Source organism: Choloepus didactylus, chromosome 20 (assembly GCF_015220235.1).
Source record: "Choloepus didactylus isolate mChoDid1 chromosome 20, mChoDid1.pri, whole genome shotgun sequence".
NCBI classification, from domain to species: Eukaryota; Metazoa; Chordata; class Mammalia; order Pilosa; family Megalonychidae; genus Choloepus; species Choloepus didactylus.
Window position 1 is genome coordinate 31,443,981 of NC_051326.1, and position 22,969 is coordinate 31,466,949.

General features: G+C 44.8%; 1 protein-coding gene across 2 annotated transcripts in view; it reads left to right on the forward strand.

Annotated features, from left to right (window-relative positions):
- The window catches only part of DPYSL2 (dihydropyrimidinase like 2), a 113,442-nt gene that overhangs the window by 68,152 nt on the left and 22,321 nt on the right, over positions 1–22,969 (forward strand). For both annotated transcript variants that reach the window (XM_037812679.1, XM_037812680.1), the window contains exons 4-7: positions 15,469–15,633; positions 17,426–17,487; positions 17,986–18,066; positions 18,615–18,683. In XM_037812679.1, coding sequence (XP_037668607.1) covers positions 15,469–15,633; positions 17,426–17,487; positions 17,986–18,066; positions 18,615–18,683 — 377 coding nt within the window. The remainder of the gene's footprint in view (positions 1–15,468; positions 15,634–17,425; positions 17,488–17,985; positions 18,067–18,614; positions 18,684–22,969) is intronic.

A 22,969-nucleotide genomic window follows, 5' to 3' on the forward strand; every position in this document is an offset into this window, starting at 1 on the left:
TGCAAACTGTAATCATACCTGAGCATTCCCATAACATTGAGATTACCCTCAATAGCTTATGTGTTCTTATTAGATTATTGTTCCCCCTTCACTAGTTGCTGTCTATCTCTAGGTCCCCTACATTCTACAATATAAAATATTTAATTTTACTTTTTTCACAGAGTTCACATTAGTGGTAACATACAATATCTCTCTTTTTGTGCCTGGCTTATTTCACTCAGCATTATGTCTTCAAGTTTCATCCATGTTTTCATATGTTTCACGACCTCGTTGCTTCTTACTGCTGCATAGTATTCAGTCGTGTGTATACCACAGTTTGTTTATCCACTCATCTGTTGAAGGACATTTGGATTATTTCCATTTCTTGGCATTGTGAGTAATGCCGCTATGAACATCATTGTGCAAGGTTATTGTCTCTTATCGCTGACACTCCCGAGACAGAAGAGAACCTGATGTGTGGAAGTGTTTGAATTTATGTGTGTGACTGACACTTGTGTGGAACCTGATTGCTCAGCAATCCAAACGGTTGTAAGAGTAATCAAGGGCTCCCTGAGCCACTGGGCCCCTATCAGGCTTAAACCCCATTGTCAAGATGCATCAGCTTTGATTCAGAGGCTTATTAATCAACTGGGGAAGAAAAAAGACCCATTAAATAGTTTGACCTCAGCCAAGGACAGGGAGCACATAATGGTACAATGGTTGGGTTTCGGACTGGAGAGATACTGTGCTGTGCTTTTGAATTCAGTCCAGGTTCCTAGGAGGAAAAAAAGACCTCATCAATTATGTTGGCTCCAGATAGACCCCAGTCAACAGATGACCTCAGCAACTCTTCCTTCCCTGCTGGACTCTGTTTGGAGGGGGTGCATGGAGGAGAATTGTGCAACAGTGGAATAAACAGAGCAGAGACCAGACTCCCCATGCTCTTGTTTCTGAGTTTAATTCCAACATAATATTCTTTGTCATACATGGTGAGACTGTGTCACAGGGATTTCTGTACTAGGGTAGAGTAGTTCCTCGTTTGCTAAGGAGATTTCTGTGTACATGTCAGTTGTGATGATTTGAATGGGGCACTCTTGTCTTTATTCCATTGTTTGGTGTCTGTCCATACACGAGGTCCTAAATATAGTTAGCATGAATATCATGTCTTTCATTTCAGCCCATATTTGCACAGAAATATTATTGTAATCAGATCATAGGGTTTGTCTTGATTGTATATATCAATAGGAATGTAAACATGACCCTGTTTTCATTAATTTGCTCATTGTTCTCTCCTATTATTGACAATGACCTTTGGGCTTTGGCTGGAGCACTCAGACATATTTTTACACAATGTGTATGTAAGTACATGTGTTTGTGTCTCTTTCTAATTAGGAAGCTACAAGTCCTCAAAAAATTTATAGTTGGATTCTCTTCCCAACAAGGAACTAACAGGAAGGAAAACTAAGACCTAGCCAACTTTTGCACGTGGAAGCATTGTGGTGTGACTTATTTTTTCGTGATGTGTTCCACACAGCCTTGTCATTTCTTATTTTTGGCAAGCCAGGACCGACTCTGTGGTCTGGTAGCCCTGGGCAACCAAAAACTGAGACAAACAAAGGAAGTGTCATTACTCACATGTTTCTCTGACCACCTCATCTTAGTCCGACACAGCCAGCTGCCTCCCCTCTTTGGAGGTGGAGCTCTTCTGCAGTTAAGTTTGGGGTAAGCAGGCCGGGGCAGGGGCTTGACCTTTCCCCCCATTTGAGTACCTCGAGGGTGTTCCCCTGCACCCCCAGGGTCCCTGTTACTTGTTACTTCCATGCACGCTTTCTTTGATTGTTCACAGTCTAGAATTTATTTATGGCAGACTTTGTGGTGAAAACTGGGAAGTCTCCTCTATTTCCTTAAAGCAGCCGGTAGGCCACGGGAAGTAGAGGAGGGAGCTTGCTTCCAAACCCCAGCTCCCATTGCACCCACTTAGGCATGCATGCACACGTGCACACACACAGGCTCTGTCATGCCCCTGTTGTCCAGGGCCTTGTGTCCGGTAAGCAGCGTTGGTGGAAGGAGGGCTGCTCGGGAAGTCTGCAGAGTCTTGGGCTGCCTATGCCAGCAACTACTAAGAAACTCGCTCGCCATTCTCCCAGGTCCTCTCTTCTCCCAGTGAAAGGGAAAGGAGGGAACCAGGTCATTGATCACAGCCTGGGGTCCCCATATTCCCAGGGCTTTTTGAAAATATACATAGGGGTATTTTATGGGTAGCTGTAGGATCAAGTTTTTTAACTTTTGATTGGCATTACATGAACACTGCTAATCGTGATGAATTTCTGTTATCAACTCTGATTGGCAGTTTTATTTGCATTTGATTAATAACAAAATGGGAAATGAATTTATTCCCTATTATATTCCATTTGTTAGGAAGGTTGTTTAAGTCATGGTATCCATGTGATTGGGTGAGGGGGCACCCTGGGAGGCGAAAACTCAACGTTTGTATCTGTTGACAGTCTCTGGGACTCTTCCTGCTCCAGCATTTACTGGCTGTTATTTTATGATCAGTGCCTGCTTGCTGTGTAAGCAAGACAGATGGTTTGGTTCGTTTGGGTCTTATCTTATTCAGTTTTATGCTAGTCGGATAATTCAGAGTTCCATGTCTTCCTTATGGGAGGAGCCCCAGGCATGGGGCTTCTGCTCAATAACGTAAGTAAACAGTTCCTTCCCATAGGCCACTTACTCCTCTTTGGTGTCCTCTACTTGATGAGCCCTTCCCCTGCCTGCTGAGGGGTGCAGCTTACGTCTCCTGTAGCCAGCAGCTGCTGAGTGCTGAGTGTGTATGGCCGCTGCCTGAGCAGGTGGTGGGGCCGCTGCCGCGGGGCCTTTGGCAGATGGCAGGTTGGGGAGGTTGCCCTCGGCACCCTTCTGCCCCCTGAGCTCAGTGACCTTCTGGGTTCTGTGCCTCAAGATCGTTCAAGCCCTGGCCCCTTTGCGTAAAATGAAATGTTTGTGGAATACTTACTGTGTACCAGGAATTATGGCAAGCAGCCTTATAGCCTCAAGACAATCCCATTTTATTTTTTACTTAACAGATGCTTCCATGGGGCCTACTATGCCAGGCACTGTTACAACCCTTTACAAATATTGTATCATAACATCCCTATGAGCTAGGTATTATTTCCATTTTGCAGATCAGACAACTGAGGCCCAGAGAATTTAAAGGATCTTAAGGTTACACAGCAGTAAGTGGTAGAGCTGGGATGCAAACTCAGGCAGTCTGACTCTACAGAGTTCATGCTATAATGCCTACACTGTGTAGTAGGCATTATTCTTATTTTGTAGATAGGGAAACTGAGGTACTGGGGTTGGGGCTTAAATAACTTGTCCAAGGTCATAGAACTAGTCAGGGGCAGAGCCAGGAATCACTATCAATGGGGGCCAGTGATATTGTTTTACCGGTTCTCTCACATTTCTTTAATGAACTAGAGAATATTCCAGTCCGTCTTTCAGATGGTGGGGTGAGGTGGCTTGGCCCAGTTGTCGGAGCAGGGCACTGGAGAACCAGTATCCCTGAGGGTCTGTGAAGTCCCTTGGGCCAGGGACTCGCAACCTGTAAGTCTCCTGAGGGAAGGTCACAGGTCGGGCCAGGGGGAGAAATTACTCTCTAGGACTTCAGAATTCTTAAAGGAATTGCAGCATGGAGACATAAACCTGAAGCAAAGTTGGTGTTTCTCCCATTGGTGAATGTATAGGAGATGCATTAAACTTGGCTTTTTTTTTTTTTTCTCCCGGGCTCAAATTTAGAATGTTTGTCTAATTACAGGAAACAGATATCTCTCCTACAGTTAGCCAATGATTTCAACATCTCTTGGAGAAATTCTTTGTGGACCCAACGTTTAAAGTTTTGCATTCTAACAATGCAAGTTTGGCTGGGATTTCCACCTTTGGCTCTCCTTGCCTTCTCCCCCGGCCATGATTTCATCATCCTGCTTTGGGGACGGCAGTTTCTATTAAGTGTCTGTCTGTCAGTGAACATAAACATGGAGATGGAGACAAAGCACAGCTTCTCTCTGTACCCTGGGTGGACAGGCTCCAGGCACCTGGGGCCCAAGGGCCTGGGCTGTGTCCAGATCTGCTGCTGGCTTTCCTAGATCTTGGATGCCTAATGACGCAGCTTTATCTGGGAATCATGTTAGGGCTCAGGTTGGGTTGATAAAGCCCAGAGAAGGGTTGAGGGGTGTCCTAGAACCAAAAGGGTGAATTGTCAGTAACTTCTTTGTACAACTGGTTGATCTGATCTTTCCTTCATTACTCCATCCTCTAGTTGGGTCTTGGAAAGTGGCCATTTATCTGAAATAGAGATGGCCTTGTATAGTGAAAAGAGCTTTGTTTTTGCCCTCTTAAATAGGAAGCAAATAAAGTGAGAATGCCAGTGCTGGGTGGGGTGCACTGAAAGTGATGCCCTGATGCATGGCTGGTGGCAACATGAAGTGGTGATGCTTTGGAAGCCAATGTGGCTTCCAGTTTCTTTCCAAGTAAAATAGGGGAAATGTTATTTGTGTGACGATGTTCATAAGAGCACTGTGTATAATTGGGGAGAATTAGAAGCAACCTGCAGGTTCAGTGATCATGGGGGCATGGTTAAGAAAATTATAGTAGATCCCCCATAAGTACAGCTTTCATTAAAAATTGAATTATGAAGACTGTAAGGCAATATGGTATTAAGGAAAAACCCCACCACAATCAACAGTGAGCATGCCCTGTGATTATACCCACATAAAATATACACATATTACAAATCTGGAAGATGGCATAGAGATTAATAGTTACTATTAGGTTGGTGGGATTAAAAATAATATTTTGCCTGTTATTGAAAAAAAGGTAAAGAAAACAGTAGATTTTGGATTCAGACCTGAATTTAATCCTGATATTGCTACATCTCGTTATGTGTCTTCTAGCAATTCTTGAAACTTCCTTGAGACTCAGATTCCCAGTAAAATATGATGGAGCAGTTTCTGAGGGTCCCTGAATCCATTTCCATCTGCTAACAGTCTCATCAACAAACCCAAGAAGGGTCTGTCAGATTTGCTTTTGTGAATAAGTAGGACTTAAGCAATTAGTAGCATCGTTGTACACACACAAAGTCCTTTAAGTGTTTCTGTTGATTAAACATTGTTGCCACAGATTTGTTCTCACTGTTCATGGTTGGATAAAACCTTCCATGGAGACAGTTCTCAGCCTTCTGAGTGAGAGGAGAGGAAACTTAACGCGTCCTACCGTGGAGGCTAGTTATTGCATAAGGCAGTTTCTGGTGAAATGGTCCCTTAGGGCAATCCCTGTGACCACAGATTGACTCCGGGGCGGGGGACGGGGTGCAGATCTGGGAAGATTGACTCTTTGCTGCCTGCAGATGGGCTTGAGGCTCTCCCCACCCTCTGGATCTGCTCTTGATGCGTCAAGGAGAGAATTTCTGCTCACAGTTTGGTTCGTCACTCTTAAAAGATTTACACATTATGAGTGACCCTTCATCACCGCACACACAGATTTCATTAGCCTGGCCTTTCATCTTGAATGCAAGGAGGCCATGAGCAAGCTACACCAAGCCTCAAAGAAAAGGGTTTTATGAGGTGCTGAAATTTTGACAAGCTCTTTACCTGATGCTCCAAATTAACTTTCACAAACTCACATTGGATATTCTCTCCCTTCTTCCCCTCCACTGGGTTAAGTTCGTTAGCTGCCCATTTAAGTGAACCTGCTTGTTTTCCATGTGATAGAAAAGGGGTTAAGTTTGGAACTTTGAGGTGAGTGCTATTCGGAGAAATGCTGAAATGGTGGTTGTTAGTAAAGGTTTTAAAATGAGGCAGGGTGCTCAGCAGCTTGTTTGGGTTGGAGCTCTGTGAGATATTCCCTGCACAACTGCAGGCAAATCAGCCTTCAGTGTCTTCATCTTTGAAACGGGGGTAATAATACTTACTTTGCCTCTCTAGTTTGAGGATCAAATGAGATAAGGTATGTGATAGCTAAATAATTCTGCCACTATGAGATTATTAATATTGCTATCAAATAAATGCAAATAGTGGCATGACATAAAATGGTTCAATTGTTCCATTTCCATTTTTTTTAAATTTCTGAAGAGGAGAGGTGAATATATTTCCCTAAAATGGAGAGCTGTTATTGTAGTATAATAATTTTATTTATTTTATATAAAATGCAATATATTATAATATGTCAGTGTTAACACCATGAAAATGTAATGAAAAGCCAAAGATGACTTTCCAAGGTTGTCTTTTGAATCAGAAGTAAAACTTGGTTTGGGATCTGGGCTCTCACTGCTCTGCTCCCCACTCATCCTTTCCTACCCTCAGTCTCCAGCTCTAACTTCCGGACACCCGGATGACACTCGGAGTCATCTTTGAGCAGCCTCGAAGGAATGGGTAACCTCATTCCAGTGGGCCCAGGCCTCCGGAAGGGAAATTTGTTCGGGGAGGGAGGGTGGGCCGCAGGTAGGGAAAGCTCCAGGTGCCTGCTCTCGGCAGTTCCATTGAGGGCAGCAAGTGCCAACACCGATAGGGGCTGTAGCCTGAGGGTCCCATCAGCTTCCAGCTGTTTGTCAAAGGGATTTGCCTGAGCCCATAGAGGGCTACCTTCCCCAGAGTCATTGAGGCATGAGCTGAGGCCAAGGCTGGTGCCAAGGAAGACTGAGAAAGGAATGGGAAGGAAGGAAGTCACAAGAGAGGAAGGAGAGAAGGTGGCATGGAGGAACGAGCGCAGAAAAGACAGAAACAAGCAAAAAGTAAAAGCCCCACACAGGCCAAAAAGGAACCTTCTGTTTGGCTGTTATGATCCCCAGCTCAAGACCTTGTGAATAAATGTCAGAAATGTGAGTGGAAGCCAGTAAAGTGGGGCAGAGCTCCAGTGGACACCAACATTGAAAATGTGGGAGGAGAAAGAGGAGCCAGGAACAAGATTCAGGGTGGGGGAAGACATGGCAAAAGTGCTGTCAAGAACCCAGAGGGAGAGAGTTTATGGGTGGTGTGAGCAGGTGCAGGTGGGTGTGGCAGGTATGGCAGGTGGGTGTGGCAGGTGCGGCAGGTGCAGAGCGGGCTCATGGGACGAGGTCTGGAAAAGAGCCCCTGGGAAGCAAGTGGTGATAAAAGAAGAGGGTGCCTGTGACTGGGAGGTTCGGGAGCGCTAGCAGGGTAGAAGGCAGGTGCAGCGAGCTGAGAGTGCCTGGGAGGTGGGAGAGTGGGGGCGGCAGCAGTATTCGAAGGTTGGTGCGAAGGGCAGGGCAGGAGTGGGGTCAGGCTGGAGGGGAAGCAGCATCATTTCATCACATCCCTGGAGGAGGGCTTTTTTGTGTTTATTTTATGAAGACATATCACTGAACCTTGCCTCAACCCTGAGCCCACCAGATTCTGGCTCAAGAATTCTAGGATTCCTTCTTGGATGCTGAACACTTACTTACAGCTCAGCTCGATTTATGTGAATACATTAAATCAAATTTTAAATGCGAAATTAATATAAAGAAGGCTTGGCAAATAGAGAAGCGCTCCCAGTGTCTCCAGGGATGAGCCCTTAGGAAGCCTGTGCTCATCTGCTTGACACTGTTAGGATAATTACCCAATTTTCTTACCTGTTTGTTGAATCGGGTCACTTGCTTTAGTTATAAAATATAAAGGAAGAAAACTGCATTTCAGTTCTCAATTAACCACCCTCCCTGCTCTCTTTTGGACACGGGTGGTTAAGAGCAGGGGTTCTGGAGTCAGTTGACCGTCTAGGGGTCAGATTCTGGCTCTGCCAAGTGCCTAGTGGCAGAGGCTTGGGTGGTTTGCGTATTGGGGGTGTCGGACCCTCTGCGTGGTGCTTTTAAAGTGAATAGTGGGTTACTTGCTGTCCCTCTGCTTCTCCACCTGGAAAGTGGGGCCAACACTGCCACTGACCTCACATGAGGATGAAATGAGAAAATCCGTGGGACATGCATAGACTCCTACTAGACGTGTGCATAGAATTGTACTAGACACTGAGGAAGTGCCTAATAAAGATTGGTGATTTTTACTACTATTCCCGTCTTCCAAGTATTCAGCTTGCTGTTAAGGCAACTGTTTCTTTTCTTTCCTGTGCTAACCAGAGGCAGGAGGGGCCCTCACAAGCGTTGGGGGTACCTGGGATGAAACCAGACCAGTTAAAAACCAGCCACAGAGAGTCTCTATCATGGGCAGCTGGGGGAGCTGCGGGCACCTAGAACCTTGGCCAAGGCCTGGCGGTTCTTAGGTTGGGTGTTTAATTCACTAAGTCACTTGCTGGGCCCCTCGGTGAAAGGGGTGAGTCAGTGCTCTGTTGCCCGAGTTTTCCAGAAGCAGGAATGGTGTCTTGTGGGAAATGGGGTGTCTTCTGGGCTTATTGAGTACCTTCTGTATGCCAGTCTCCCTGGGCTTGTTGCTTTAGGGAAAACAGAGAAGAGAATATTAATGATGACAGGCCATAGTTGAACCGTGTTTAATAGTTTACAAACACCATCTTATTTAACATTCCCCCAAATGCTGCAAAGTGTGCTATTGTTGTCATTTTGTAGATGAGAAAACTCAGGCACAAGCATTATGTGTAGTTCCAGCTCTCAGGAATATGCTTCTTTGCACTGTGGGAGCAACAGAATATTTACACAAAGCAAGTAGTTGACCATGTTGGGTGGGAAGGACTATTGCTTTGCTCTCCTGCTGGTGTTTCTTAAGAACTTCTGTGTATCAGGCACTCTTCGGAGTAATTTACCATGTTAACCCATATAAACCTCATTAGAACTCTATGAGTTGAGTACTAGTATTAGCTCCATTTTAAAAATGAGGAATCCGAAGCCCAGAGAGATGGAACATCTTGCCCAAAGGCACATGGTGAGTAAGTGTCAGACTGGCTGGGAGCTCAGGTATCTGACTCCAGAGACTTTCCCCTATGGCCTGTCCTGTGGGTACCCCTTATGTCCCCAAGGACAGATCTTTCTCTTCCCTTTCTGCCTTTTTTTTCAGAGCAAAATCATGTTATCTTCACTGGCAGGCCTGGCTCACACAGGCTCCTATCTCTTTACCAACAAAAGCCATTCCCTGCCTGGTTGAACGGGTCACACAGCATTTTGCAGAGTAGATGCTGGCTGGGGAAAGGCACCTAGATTAAACCAGCAATGGTTTGTGTTGTGCTTTCCTGATTGCATTTAATTCAGGTTGATTAGGTTATCTGAGATGGATAAAGGATGAGACCGACACGTACACACAGTTAAATGCAGGGACTGGAGAATGAGACTGTGATGCCTCAGGAATGGGAGGCTGGAGATGGGCAGCTCTGAAGGCATAAATATTCCCGGGAGCCGGAGGTGTGTGCGGGCTGACCCAGGGCCCCTGGGAGCATCGGCATGCGTCTGAAGGGTGGGGATGGCTGGGCCAGAGGTGGGTTCTAGCAGGGCTGGGTTGGATCACGGCCTCCTTTCTTCCTCCTGCCCCACCTGCTTATCCCCCCGGTGGACTTTTAGAATGTGGTTCCAGCCTAGTTACTTCAATTCCAGAACAGGGCCTGCAGTCGTGACTTTTCTGGTGTCTTTATTTGTTCTAAAGATGAAGTGCCCCCTGAGAACTGGTAAGAAACCCTGACTTCTCACTTTAAAACCTTGGGGTCTTGGATTGTATCAATGCCAGTTCCTTGCTTGGGATATTGCAGGCAAGATGTTATCATTGGGGGGAAACTGGGTGAAGGGAATAATTCTTATTTCTTACAACTGCGTGTGAATGTACAGTTATCTCAAAATAAAAGGCCAAAAAAAAATTGGGAGTCTTTTGACAGTTTTAATGGAAGTAGTAACAGTCCTTTGGAAATGGCTAATGTCTTCAGGCTAAAGCACTTCCAGGTGCTGCTTGTAATTTCCAAACGCAGGCCACTGTCCTGGGACATGTTCCCTTATGAACCAGATCCCTCGCCTACCACTCAAAACCACCGAGGTGTTTATGGTTAGTTGCTCATCCTGAAGTTGGTTTGCCTTCGGGTTCCGGGGGTGGGGGTGGCAACTCAGTTGTGCCAGGTGCTTTCACATGAGCTTTCATATTTAAACTTCTTGCAGCCTCTAAGGAAGGTAATTTCATGCACATGTTTTATGTGTTTGGGGGAAGTGGAAGCCCTAAAGAATATGCACAGCAAGTGAATACTGCAGAAAGAACCAGAACTTGGGTCTCTTTGACCCCAAAGTCCACCCACTTTCCACTGTTAGCTTTCTCCCTTGACCCTACCGGCGAGGAGCTGGCTGCAAGGCAAAAGCCAAGCTGTTGCAGAGGGAGATAGCATAAGAAGGACACCAAAGAAAAGGCCCGCGTGTTCCACACAAGCCATTTTCAGGCTGTGTCCTCGGTGGGAATCTCTGCTCCCTCCGGAAGTGTGGATGACATTCTGCCCTGGTCCCTGGAGCAGCTCTCCCCTGGAGAGCTTCTGTGGAAAGAGAACTGTGGGAAAACATGTGGAGACTTTTCATGGACACGTTTCTGAATGTCATTAACTCTTGGAGGAAACGTGTTCATATCCCTGGGGCACTCAGCTTTGTCTAAGTCTCGGGAGGGGCGTTTTCAAGGGTTCACAACTCTAGGAAGTCTTTTTTTAGATTTAGGGGGAAGCCACACTGTTGTAGCCAGGGAGCCTGATTTTTTTTAAGTGATGATGCTGTTCTACAGTAAACAGGATCCTCATCGGTGAAATGGGCGTGAGTGTGGGGAAGGAGAAGTAAATGGGAGAAGATTTGCACTCGATTATTGATACTCAGAGTGGCCTAAGCAGCCTCAGTAAACTTAATAGAAATGCAAGTTCTCAGGCCCCAGCCAGGATAGAATCAGAAACTCTGGGGGTGCGTTCCAGGAATCAGTTTTAATTGTCTCTCAAGGTATTTCTTATGTGCTCCAAAGGTTCAGTAGCATAGCACCACATGATTTGATATGCCCTTGGTGGTTTTGATGGTGGGTCCCATCATCAGGGAGAGTGTGTCCCTGCCAATTGCCCCTCCCCTTTTGATTGGTGGGTGAATGGAAGCAGAGTGACACTAAGTAGCTGGATGGAGGAAATCTCCTGAAGGAATGATGGGCCTGTGCATGCGACTCATCTTTCATAGTTCAATAAAAAGGTAAGAAAATCCTGAGGATTTTGAATGATAATTTTTTCCTCATGAAAATGATAGTAATAAAAAAAGACTAAGGAGGGGGAACCATACTACTAGATATCAAAATATATCTAAAAGCTGATGTATTTAGTGCCAACAGAGAGATAAATGGAGCAAAATAGGGAATAGAACCTGGTATTGTCTCCCTGTTATGTGTGTATGAATTTAAAATATTATTAATGTCCTATTTAATAAGAATATTAAAAAATTATTAAAAAGTCAACAGTCAGTACGAGAAAACAGGATTATTCAATCAGTAATGTTGGAACAATTAGTTAACTATTTGGGGAACAAAGATTCTCTGCTTATTCCTTCACCTGTGTAAATACTGATTGTTAAAAAATATAAGTAAGACATAGGGATTTCAAAACGGGGAAGGACTTTATAATCATAAATGCATAAAAGAGTAAATCACAGAGGATAAAAAGAATCATTTGAACAATATAAAATTAAAGTATGGCAGATGCATTGCCAATGAAATTAAAGGGTAAGGTCAAATTGTAAAATATTTTCAACAGAAATGTTGAATGAAGGGTTAGTATACTACCTATTTAGCGCTCTCATACTAATCAAAAAAGAAAAAAGGAAAAAATTCCAGAAGAATGGGCAAAGAATTTGAGCAGATAGCTCACAAAAGGAAGAAATAGAAATGGCCCACAAACATGAAAAAAAATTTAACTACATTAGTAAGCAAGAACTGCAAATTAAAATAATAATTGAGCATCACTTTACCAACCAAATACGAAGAGATTAAAAATAGGAACTCCCTGTTGGAGAGGATATGGTGAAATGGGCTCTCTTATCTAGGATAGGTGAAAGTACACATTTGTGGGACCTTTCTAGAAAATAATTTAGCATTGCAAATCTTTAAAAAGTAATGCTTTTTGACTCAGTTGATCTACTTTGAGGGATCCAAGGACCTAGTTAGAAATCTCTACAAAGATATTCATATCAACATTATTATGATAGCAAAAGGAACTCTTAATAATTTTAATATCTAATGTTTGAAGAATGACTAATCAAAGTTCATGTGATATAGTATCACGTAGGCATTAAAAGAAGGTTGCACAAATAGTTGATGACATGGGGATAGGGGAAGCCCATAATATAATATTAAGTGCAAAAGCAAAACATAAAAACTTAAGTGCAGACAACTCTTTGTTCTTTTTTTGTTAGAACAAATTCAAACTTACTTTGGGCAATTCTTGCTTTCCTCCCTTTATTGAAGAGTGAGGAACACTTCTATTGGAAATAAGAGTCTCACCTCACAGGGCTGTGTTGACCCCCCACGTGGCCTTGGGGTCCTGCTTTTGCTGGTGTCCAGAGATGTTGACAAAAAGTGGCCCCGTGGATCTCATTTCTTGGTTACTGTGAGCAGGTGGCGCTCAGTATTGGAGTACTTGTGCTTCTTCTGAGGAGATAATTTGTTTTTTATCCCAAAAGAAATAGATATGTCAAACATAGTAGGTTTCCTTCTTTGCCATAGCTAGAGAGCCTAACTTAAATATAACCAGTGCTAGATTTTATGCTAACTAATTGATTACTTAATTCGTTATTTAATTTATTAGTTCATTTATGCATAGTAGCCTTATTCCTGGCCTCATTTCATGTCCCATCATTGTTTTCCTTTGACCTCATCTTCCAGTTCTGTTTGTGGATTATAAAATCTTCTTGTATTCTCTGTGCCTTTTAAAACTTTTTGGGGAAGAAGGTGGACCATAAATAAAGAAATAGAATAAAATACAATACAAATATGAAAAAAATTAGAGAAAATAAACCCAAATCTGAGACTGATTTTTGGGGTAATGGGATTACATATGAAATTAATTTCCCTAAATTTTTCTACAGTTTTGAAAATTTCTCCTATAGGCAAAGATATTTATATCATCAGAAAAAAATGTCATTTTTGTTTTTGAGAAAACAGTTTTCACTCATATCCCATGCCGTCCATTTAAAGGAAGGAAGCTGTAACCGGGGCTCTTGCAGGGATTTTCTAAGCGGCTGTCTTCAGGCATCTAGTAGCTCCGTGGGGTTGAACAGGAAAAGCTAGGGGGTCTTTCAGGAGTGCATCTCCTTTGATGCTTGACCTGGTCTTATGTGGTGAATGTAAGAGCTGGAAGGGAACATTCACTCATTTATTTAAAATATTTATTGAGCATTTACTGTATTCTGGGCACTTATTACTGCTTTGAGGGAATTTACATTCTGGGGGGTAGGGTGGGGGTGTTCAGACAGTGAACTAGTTAAACTGATAAATTTCTGCACCTGGTGATGAGATACTAGGATGGTGACGTGTAGCCCAGATGAGAAGGAAAAAGCAAAGGGGGTGGATTTCCAGAGAGCAGGAACTGCATGTACCAAGGCCTGGGGTTGGGAAGGAGTTTTTGGTCAAAGATGTGAAAAAAGGCTGAGCGGGCGAGGGGCAGAGAGGATACTGGCGAGATCAGCCAGGACCACACCCAGCAGGACCAAGGGACAGAGTCTGAATTGTACTCTGAAGACAGTGGGTAGCTACTGAGGATTTACTCAGGGGAGCGGCAAGAAAGAGTAAGGACTTAAGACGATCCCTCTGGCTGTCTAAGAGGAGTGGTTTGGAGGAGGGCAAGAGGTGAAGCTAGAGGAACAGCTAGAGAGATTCTGTCCAAATAGTGATTCCTGCAAAGTGATGATTTTGTGTTTTCTTTTGTTTGTGTGTGTGTGTGTGTGTGGGGGGGGCACAATTTAAGAAAAAAGATTGGAATTGTTTCCTTAGAGTTTCTATGTTAGCATATTACAGATGGAACAGGCTTACATTAAAAGTTGTATGTTGTATTTGGTTTCATTAACATTATATATGTTACAGATACAGAACATGTATGTATCCATTAAAAATTATAAAACACTCTTATTAAATAGTAAATTTTGTCAATAGAAAATTCAGCTTAGATGGCCATAATTTTGAGATATAGAAAGCCAAGCTTAGTTGATTACAAATTAGCAGCGTCTGCAAATTTTGATCCATTTCAGAAATCCGAGCTCACTAGCAATGCCTGGTCTGGCATTTTCTTAGCTCAGAACTGCTTACCTGGGTGTAGGAAATCTAATACTTTGTTAGGAAGAATGATACAGTTCTTTAGGTGCCCAAGAGTCCTGGGTTTTATCTTCTTTGTTATACAAGTTTGATTTGACCTTCGGAAAGTCATTTCAGTTTGTTTATTAGTGTCTCTGGGCAGAATATAGGTAATAAGTTCTGGTTAAACCTCCTATCATCATGGTAAGGGGTCTAAAGCTCTCCAAGACCTGGGAAATAGCAGGTGCAAAGGCCCTGTGGCTGCAGGGAGCAGGCTAATATTGTAGGCACTGAAAGGCAACCCGCATGGCTAGAGCAGAGTGCAAGGGGGAGATGGTACAGGGTGATGATGCAGAGGTAGGCCAGGGCCATGCTGGGCAGGCTCTCATAGATCTTTTTGGGGACTTTAATCTTTATCTGAAGAGCAGGGGGAAGAAAGCTGTTGGAGGATTGAAATGGGGGGTGGAGTGGGGCTATGTGACACAGGCTAATAGATATGCTGTCTCTTTAATCCTCATAACAAATGTATGTGAAGGTAATAGTGTCCCCCATTTTATACCAGCACAGAAGCTTGGGGTAGTTGGGATTACATACCTCACTCAAAGGTACTTTGCTGGGTAAGTGGTGGACCCAGGAAATACATTCAGGTCTTTCTGAGTTCAGAGCCTCTCTTCTGTCCTCCATACCAACCTACCTCAATAATAAAATAACAATAGCCCCAGTTTAAAAACGCTTTCAACTCTCAAGATGAAAGATCTCCCTTAAACTACAAAGTAGTATTATGCTGCTGAAATACGAGTGGTGAGAGAGTGGATATGCTGGGGATCTTTTAAAAGGCCGTGTCTGTATGGCTCTGATCCAGCACCTCAGAGTTCCTTGCCCTCTGGTGAGGGGCGTCTCACAAACAGCTATCAACGCCAAGAAGAGTTTGGCTTCTTTGGCTGGCCACCTGACACTTCCATTGTCCATAAGGACTCATTGTCCGCTAAATGTCCCTAAGGTTTTTGCTTTCAGGGATTTTGAACTGAGAAATCAGATCTGGGTTGTTCATGCATGATTTCACTGGCGCTGTCTTCCAATGCCAAATTCCTTTTCTGCTTTCTCACTCTTGGGCAGTCAGGTGGCTTATAAGGATTCTTAGAGGCTGGTGGCAGAGATCACATCTCAAGTTTGAACCCACGAAGCTTTACTGCGGGTTGGAATGAGAAAATACCTGCTGACCTGCGGCTCTTGAGGCTCTTGTTGGTGATAGCAAATGTTTGTTCTTTTCTAGTTGACCATGTTGTTCCCGAGCCCGGAACAAGCCTGCTGGCCGCCTTTGATCAGTGGAGGGAATGGGCCGACAGCAAGTCCTGCTGTGACTACTCTCTGCACGTGGACATCACCGAGTGGCACAAGGGCATCCAGGAGGAGATGGAAGCCCTGGTGAAGGACCACGGTGGGTGGTGCTGACCCAAACCCCTTTGGGATGTTCCCATTTCAGTCCATAAACCGGCCCAGCTCTGCACATGATAATGCTTGTAGATCCCATCACGCCTCATCCCCTGCCTGCTCCTAGCAAGGAGAGAGGCCCAGGGGCTGCAGCTGATGCTGGTGGAGGTGGCCTAACCCAAAGGAGTAACTGAAGTGGTATAAGAGCATGAGCCTAATTTCCTGAACCTATTCTTACGTAATTACTCGTAGGTTGTTGGTTTGAGGTAATCATGTTCTGCAGCCAGGTTGGGGAGTTGAAGCTGCCACAGTGATTTCCCCTCAAAGGATGACAAATGCTTATCCCAGTGAGGTGTTCTGGGTAGTTTAAGGATGGTTTTAGGACAGTCCTGAGTGGAGGAGGTGGGTGTCAGGGCAGCCTTTTCCTGCAGACCTGGAAGACCCCAGGATAGATTTGAGGGTGATGAGGCTTCTCAAACCTGAGACAACCTGAGGGTTTTTTTCAGATCCCATGTAACTGTTCTGGGGAGCAGTATTCCAGGGGCTGGACTCTGAAAGATTAACAGGGAGGCTGGAGGAAACTTGACTATCTCAAGGTGCTTCTGGGACCCTTTTGTCAACAGGAACCTTGGGAGTTTAGGTGGTGGAGCCAAACCATAGCATCTTCCTGGGTCGCCTCAAGCCTGGCCACAGACTAGATCCTGGGGTCCTGTATTTACCTTCAGGGACACCCCTATTGCTTTAGGGTTCTGGGACTTCTTGGCTCAGAAGCACCGCATGCTGTGAGAAGGATGACAGGAGGGAAATCTTTAGACACCTCTGCCATGCAATATGGAGGGAAAAAGCCTCCCCAAATGAGTAGAGACTTGGGTTTATTTCTCTGCTCTTCCACAGACTAGCTGTGTGACCTTGGGGAAATCACTTAAATCATATAGGTCTCAGTTTTTTAAAATCTCTGACATTAGGGTATTGGAGTAGATATTCTCTAAGAGTCTTTCCAGTACAAAGGTTCCACATAAAAGAAAATAGATAACTTTGACATTTCTCACTTTTGAGAATACTCAGAGTCAAATGGATTTAACTTTCAATACTTAAAATTAATCAACTCCAAATCAGGTGGGAGGGTTACCATAGCAACTGTTGCTTGGAGAGGAGTGAAGGGCCAGGATGTCATGAGGCATTTAGCTCAGGCAGATTCTGGCACACCCCGTGTGGCTTGAATTATGCTCCAAGGCTAGGAGATTGTCAGTACATTGTTTGAGGTTGTGATGGATGTTGGGGACATGGATGTTGGGGACATGGATGTTTGGTCCTGTGCCTCGGGATGCAAGAACTCTTAAAATGCCAAGATGACAATTGCAACATCTGCTTGTTGCCTTAATGGACCTTTTATTAAAGAAAGTTTCTTAAAAATCAGTGTGGAGGGCAGTCTGTTTACCTAAGAAAACCCATTTATTACAGACCTCATTGACAGAAACTTCTAATTCATTTTTTTTTGTTAAAGTCACAGCAGACTTTTTTTGTGTGTGTGGCAACTGTTGATTTTGATATAGTTTTAAATGTTTACAGAAAAATTGTAAGAATAGTACAGAGCACTCTTGTGTATCCTATTCTCATATTCTTCAATTGTTTGCTTTATCCCATTTGCTTCATCATTCTCTGTTGTCTTTGCCTGTCTATCTATCTCTCCACACACATATGCATATTATTATAACTTTCTTATCCCCCTCTGGATGATTCAGTTTTGCTTTATCCATCATAACTCACCTCTCAAGCTCTCCATTTTGTCTGTCCACTAGGGGTAAATTCCTTCCTCGTGTACATGGCTTTCAAAGATCGCTTCCAGCTAACAGATTCCCAGGTAAGAAAATTCACCTTTTCTAAATAGGCTCACTGGCATTTGGTACATTCAGGCCACTGCTGGTGTCTGGGAAAGCAGCCTCCACTTTAGGTACCTCCCCTCTGTTCAAGGGAAAAGACTGTTGGGTAAAGTCACTGATGTGACAGCTTTTCTAGAGGGTGTAAACCTGGTGCCCTGGCGCTGCAGTACCAGTGCTGCACCAGACCCTGGAATCTGAGCCTCAGATCACCATTGGCTGAGAAGTGTACTCAGAGTCTCCTTGGCAAGCCAGGGGTGTTGAGTTTCTCACTCCTAACCCACATCTTTTAAGGTTTTGCTGTATTTGTTAATTACTGGGAGGACCTGCTCTGCCAGATGTGGCCAGAAACACTGCCCTTGGGGCATGTCAAAAAAGCCAGACTTAATAGAAGCAGCAAGGCTGCCGACAGGGAGATGATTGTTCTTGTGAACAGGAAGATGCAAGTCACTACCTCTGATTCCCTCCCTCCTCTCTCTCAGATATATGAAGTACTGAGCGTGATCCGGGATATTGGTGCAGTTGCTCAAGTTCACGCAGAAAATGGCGACATCATTGCAGAGGTATGGTGCTTTCCTCTCGATGGTTTCTGCATCGCCTTTAGGGCAGGAGGCAGGCTTGAGAATGTGAGCTGACTTCTGCAGCCTAACAGCAGGGTGGGAAACCAGAGTGAGTTGGTGTTACGGTGCTGTGCTCTGAGAACACTAATGCTGCAGCACACATGCCTCTCACCACGGACTGCAGAACATAGGAGCCTGCTGTCTTTCCATGGGGAAGTCGTTTCTCTCGATGCTCCGATGCAGCTCTCTCTGGGGCAGAGCATGTGAACTTTCTAGTAATCCAAACATTTTACACTGTAGCCGAGGGCTAGGAATGCATGAGCTTTCAGCCTCCTGGTGAATCAGCTGAACGGTTTTGGGAGGCTGTGGTTGATTTATCACAGCTCATTCAGGGCAGGGAACCTTCCCCTCATGGTGATTTTGCAACAAGGGCCATGTGGTCATCCATGCCATTTTTACGTCTTGCCTGGGTGGCTTTTAGCCAAGTCTCTAGAAACTGGGGTCTGACGTCCAGCTCTCCCTAACAGCCTGGCTTTCTTTAAACATTTCAGGAACAGCAGAGGATCCTGGACTTGGGCATCACGGGCCCCGAGGGACATGTGCTGAGCCGGCCTGAGGAGGTGAACGTCTGCTGAGTGGGACATGTGTCTATTGGGTGCTGACCCGCCCTGACAACCACCTAGAACCCTCGTTCTGCCTGTTGCAAATGAGGCTTCTCAGATGCTGAGTCTGGTTCCTCTGAGAAGTCATAGGCTACATGTATGTGTCTACACAGGCAAAATGAAGGGTTAGGCTGAGTTCGTAGGGTAAAGCAGTCTGGGTCAGTTAGCCTGAAGACTCCTGTTTCTGGCTCAGCGTCTCCATTGCCCTTGCTTGGGTAGACACATGCAGTCTGTCTAGGTTAGTGGTTCACAGCTTGGGGCCTCCAAAATCTTATGAGTCACTGAAACATAGTAATGGGGATCTAAAAGTTCTTCTAAATATCTGAAAAGCTTAATGGGTACGGTGAGTTTTTCCACAATAAATCTACACAGGCCTATTATGTAATAAACATTGTTTGGAGCTAAAAAGCTTTGAGAATCATAGAGGGGCAATTATTGCTAGCAAGGAGTCCTGGCTGGCACAGAGGTTGAGAACCACTGTCCTGAATGGTGAGGAGGCTAAGTTAGAGTGGGGGTGCCGCTTGCATCTTGAAGGTGGAGAATCTGTTTTGCTAAATTAGAATATTGGGACTTTAAATACTTTTTTAGAAGTTTGCTCCTTAATGAAAGGCCCAAGCTGAGGCTTAAGAGGACCTGACAAAAAAAGAGTATGGGTGTTCTGAGCTAAGAGAATGATTGAAGGAGGTGCAGAGAAGGGCAGAGAAAATCATCAAGGAACTGAAAGAGGTTTTAATTGAATGTAGGCTTAAAAATTAGGAGTTTTCCTTCTGGAAACAGGTTGAAGTGTGTTTTAGTTTCCTGGCTGCCAAAGCAAATACCATGCAATGGGTTGGCTTAAGTGATGGGAATTTATTGGCTCACAGTTTTGAGGCTAGGAGAAGTCCAAAATCAAGGCATCTTCAAGGTGATGCTGTCTCTCCAAAGACTGGTGTTCTGGGGCTGGCTGCCTGTGGTCCTTGGTCCTGAGCTCCTCTGTCACATGGCAATGCAAATGGCGGCCTGTCCTGGCCTCTCCTGGCGTCTCCATTCTCTTCCGGGTTCCACTGACCTTCAGCTTCTTGCTTCCTGTGGCCTTTTCTCTTTGTCTGTCTGAATTTCACTCAGTTTGTAAAGGACTCCAGCAACAGGATTAAGATCCATCCTGATTGAGGTGGGCCACACCTAAACTGAAGTAACCTCCTCAAAAGGTCCTGTTCACAATGGTTCACACCCACAGGAATGGATTAAGTCCAAATCCTAGGACTCGGATCTCCTCTGTGAATACAATAATTGTAAATGTTAGGACCAATGATTGGAAGAAGTTTGTGCCCCCCAATAAAAAAACGGATTTGAGAGGGTTTGAAATTCAAGGTGCCAACTCTGGGTGAACCATAGGTTGGGTGGGAGTGAGGTGCCTCACTATCTTCAGGCTTTTGCTTCAGAATTTGGGGGGAAGGAATGGAAAATGAGAAAGAATCTAAGGAAAGAGAAGAAGAGAGAAGGCAGAAGCTACTCCGGAATGTGTTACACACATTGAGAATTTACACTTCCTTGGTCAATCCTTCTTATTACCCTGACATTCACAGACACACACACATACACACCCCTTCAGTACCTTCTGAGTCCCTGCAAATATGCTCTCCCCCAAAAGGACAGAAGCTATTAAATTTTCAGTATTTGATGGCCCATCTCCGGGCCAGAGGATATAGGTCCTTTTTTAACCATCCAGCCTTCCTACCATGCTAAGAAGGTAAAAGGGTGAGCCACAGTCAGCACAGGGCAAGGAAAGTGACTCGTTTAAGCCCTTGTGTTAGCTGATGGGGGCCCTGTGCTGTGACTTTGGCTGATGGACAGTGATTTGGAGAGGCAGCTTGTAGGATAGAAGACAGTCTTACTAACTGACACCAAACAATACCTGAGGCTGATTTTAAACATGTGCGCACACACACACACACACTCACACATGCACAGAGGAGCACACAAACACATGCAGTCACCCTGTTCACCCCTAGACTCAGTGGGGCTGCTCCATTCCACTTCCAGAGACATCCTAAGGTTCCTTCCTGTGGCTTTGTTTCCCCTTCCAGGCTGGCCTTGGTGATCATCTGAACCAGATTTCCCCAGGACAGTCATGTTGGGGTGAGGGGAGTGGTGTGAGCCATGACAGCCCTTGTGCCCCAACTTCTTTGGGAGTTGGTCCTGGGTTCAGTCTGGAAACACTTTAGGATCAGGCCATGTAGCTGAAAGGAGTCCTGGAAAGACAGAGGATGAAATGGGTCTTAGGATGATTTTTTTTTTTTTTTTTTTGCCTTGTAGACCCCATTCAAAGTGAACATTTATTGAGCACTCATCATGTGACAGACATTGTGCTTCATATTTCATATTTAAGCTTTATAACAGTCCCAGGAGGTGGATATAACAGAGCCTTCTCTGCACAATGCTGGGGCCACCATTCACAAAGACTTCAAGGCTCTATCCAGGGAATGCCATTTACATTCCCTTCCATGTGCCTGCTGCCGCCTGCAGTTGTGCTTTGGTGGGACCCTTGGTTATCTCCGTCTTTCTCACTGGAGGAAACTAAGGTGGCATGAAATTAAGTGGCAACCCCATATCCCAGAGCTAGGAAATGCAATGTCTCGCCTGCTCCCCCAGCCGCCCTGCAGGGCAGACACGTGCACTCAGTCTTGGGGATGCCAAGCTCAGCTCAAAGCCAACTGGGCGCATCAAACCAGACAGTAACACCTGGGGCTGGACTTCAAAAAAGTTTTCTCTTGGCTTCATTCAGTTTGTTGTCTGGGTAGCCAATGCCACCCTGTTCCAATTGCACTGGAGGTGTTGCCCTCTGAGAAAAGCTGAAAGCTGCTTATTCTGGTTACATGAGGCAACTTCTGAGAGCCACACTCTTATTTAATTTTTAGAGTCTTCCTAGGGGCTTGCTTTCCTCTTCCTCCTGCCATTTGCTCTGTGTCCCCAAATCCCTGTTAACACAAAAACACAAAGCAAGCCCACTTGGGTTTACTGAAAAGAAAAAAGCTATCAGAGGAAAGTTGTTCTGGTTGTTATTTTGACCAGAAAAATTAAAACCATTTTTACATGGTTAGGCATAGAAGACTTTCTTTCCAGAGTCCTCTGTTTTTCACCTAATTTAGAAATGCTGTGGAGTGTGCACCTGCTGTGTGCCAGGCACCATATCTGGTGCTTCTCCTGACTAATTTCCTCCCATGACAGCCCTGGGAGGTGAGGAGGCAGGACAGGGTTAGAACCCAAGCCTGCAGGCTCCAGCCAGCGCTTTTCACCCTCAGATTCTGGTTATTCTTTTTACGTTTATCAGGAGGAATCTGTTGTGTGTAGTTCTGCCTATGGTGGGTGATGAGGAGAATAAAATATGAAACCTTTCAGAGCTAACTTGAGCATCACAGTCCAGTAAGGGGGATGAGGCCAAGACCTACGAAATAGTATTTACAAATACACGACCTCTGAATTCCGTGATGGTTTCACAATCTGTGTATCACCGGTATTGTGATGGTTTGCTCGCACATTGTACCTTACGGAAACATGGTCCTCCACTGTAGGCTTTTCTTCCCATCTCACTATGGGATATGGCCTGGCAGGATTTTCTTTGGTTTTCAGCTGAGAAAACTGAAAGGGGGTTGGTAGAGAATGTAGAAATGTAGAAAACATCTGTCCATAAATAACAGCTGAGCACAAATTATGACTGAGGCAGTGCTGGGCCCAGTGGGGGATAGCAACAAAAGTTAGTGAGGGATCCTTCCTGAAAGGGATTTGTAGGGCAGTGGGTTGTGGGGGGGTGTGAAGAGGAAGTCAACCTGTGGGGTGGAGTGCAGTAAGAGGTGTAAGAGAGGGACAGCTGCAAGACCGTGATCCAAAATGGAGAGGGGGCTTGATGATGAGGGGAACTGAGAAGACTTCACAGAGGAGGGCTTTTTGGAACTGGGCCCGGAAGCCTGGCATGGCCGTGGCACACAGAGAGGTGGGAGACGGCTGTAAAGGGAGTGCTGTGTGCCGACCCCACTGTGGGTCCTCGGACCAGTCGTTTTCCTCCCTGGACCTCAGGGTGACTCATCTTTAACATCGGGAGGTGGGACAAGCTGATGGCCAAATCCCTACTGAATGAGGTGGAGAGATTTTAGTTTTAACCTATAATACTTTCATAATATTTTAAGCAATATTGTTTAAATGAGTTGTAGGTGTAAAGCGGTGTATGTTTCATATCAGAGGCCTACACGTATAAACACGTAAGGTTA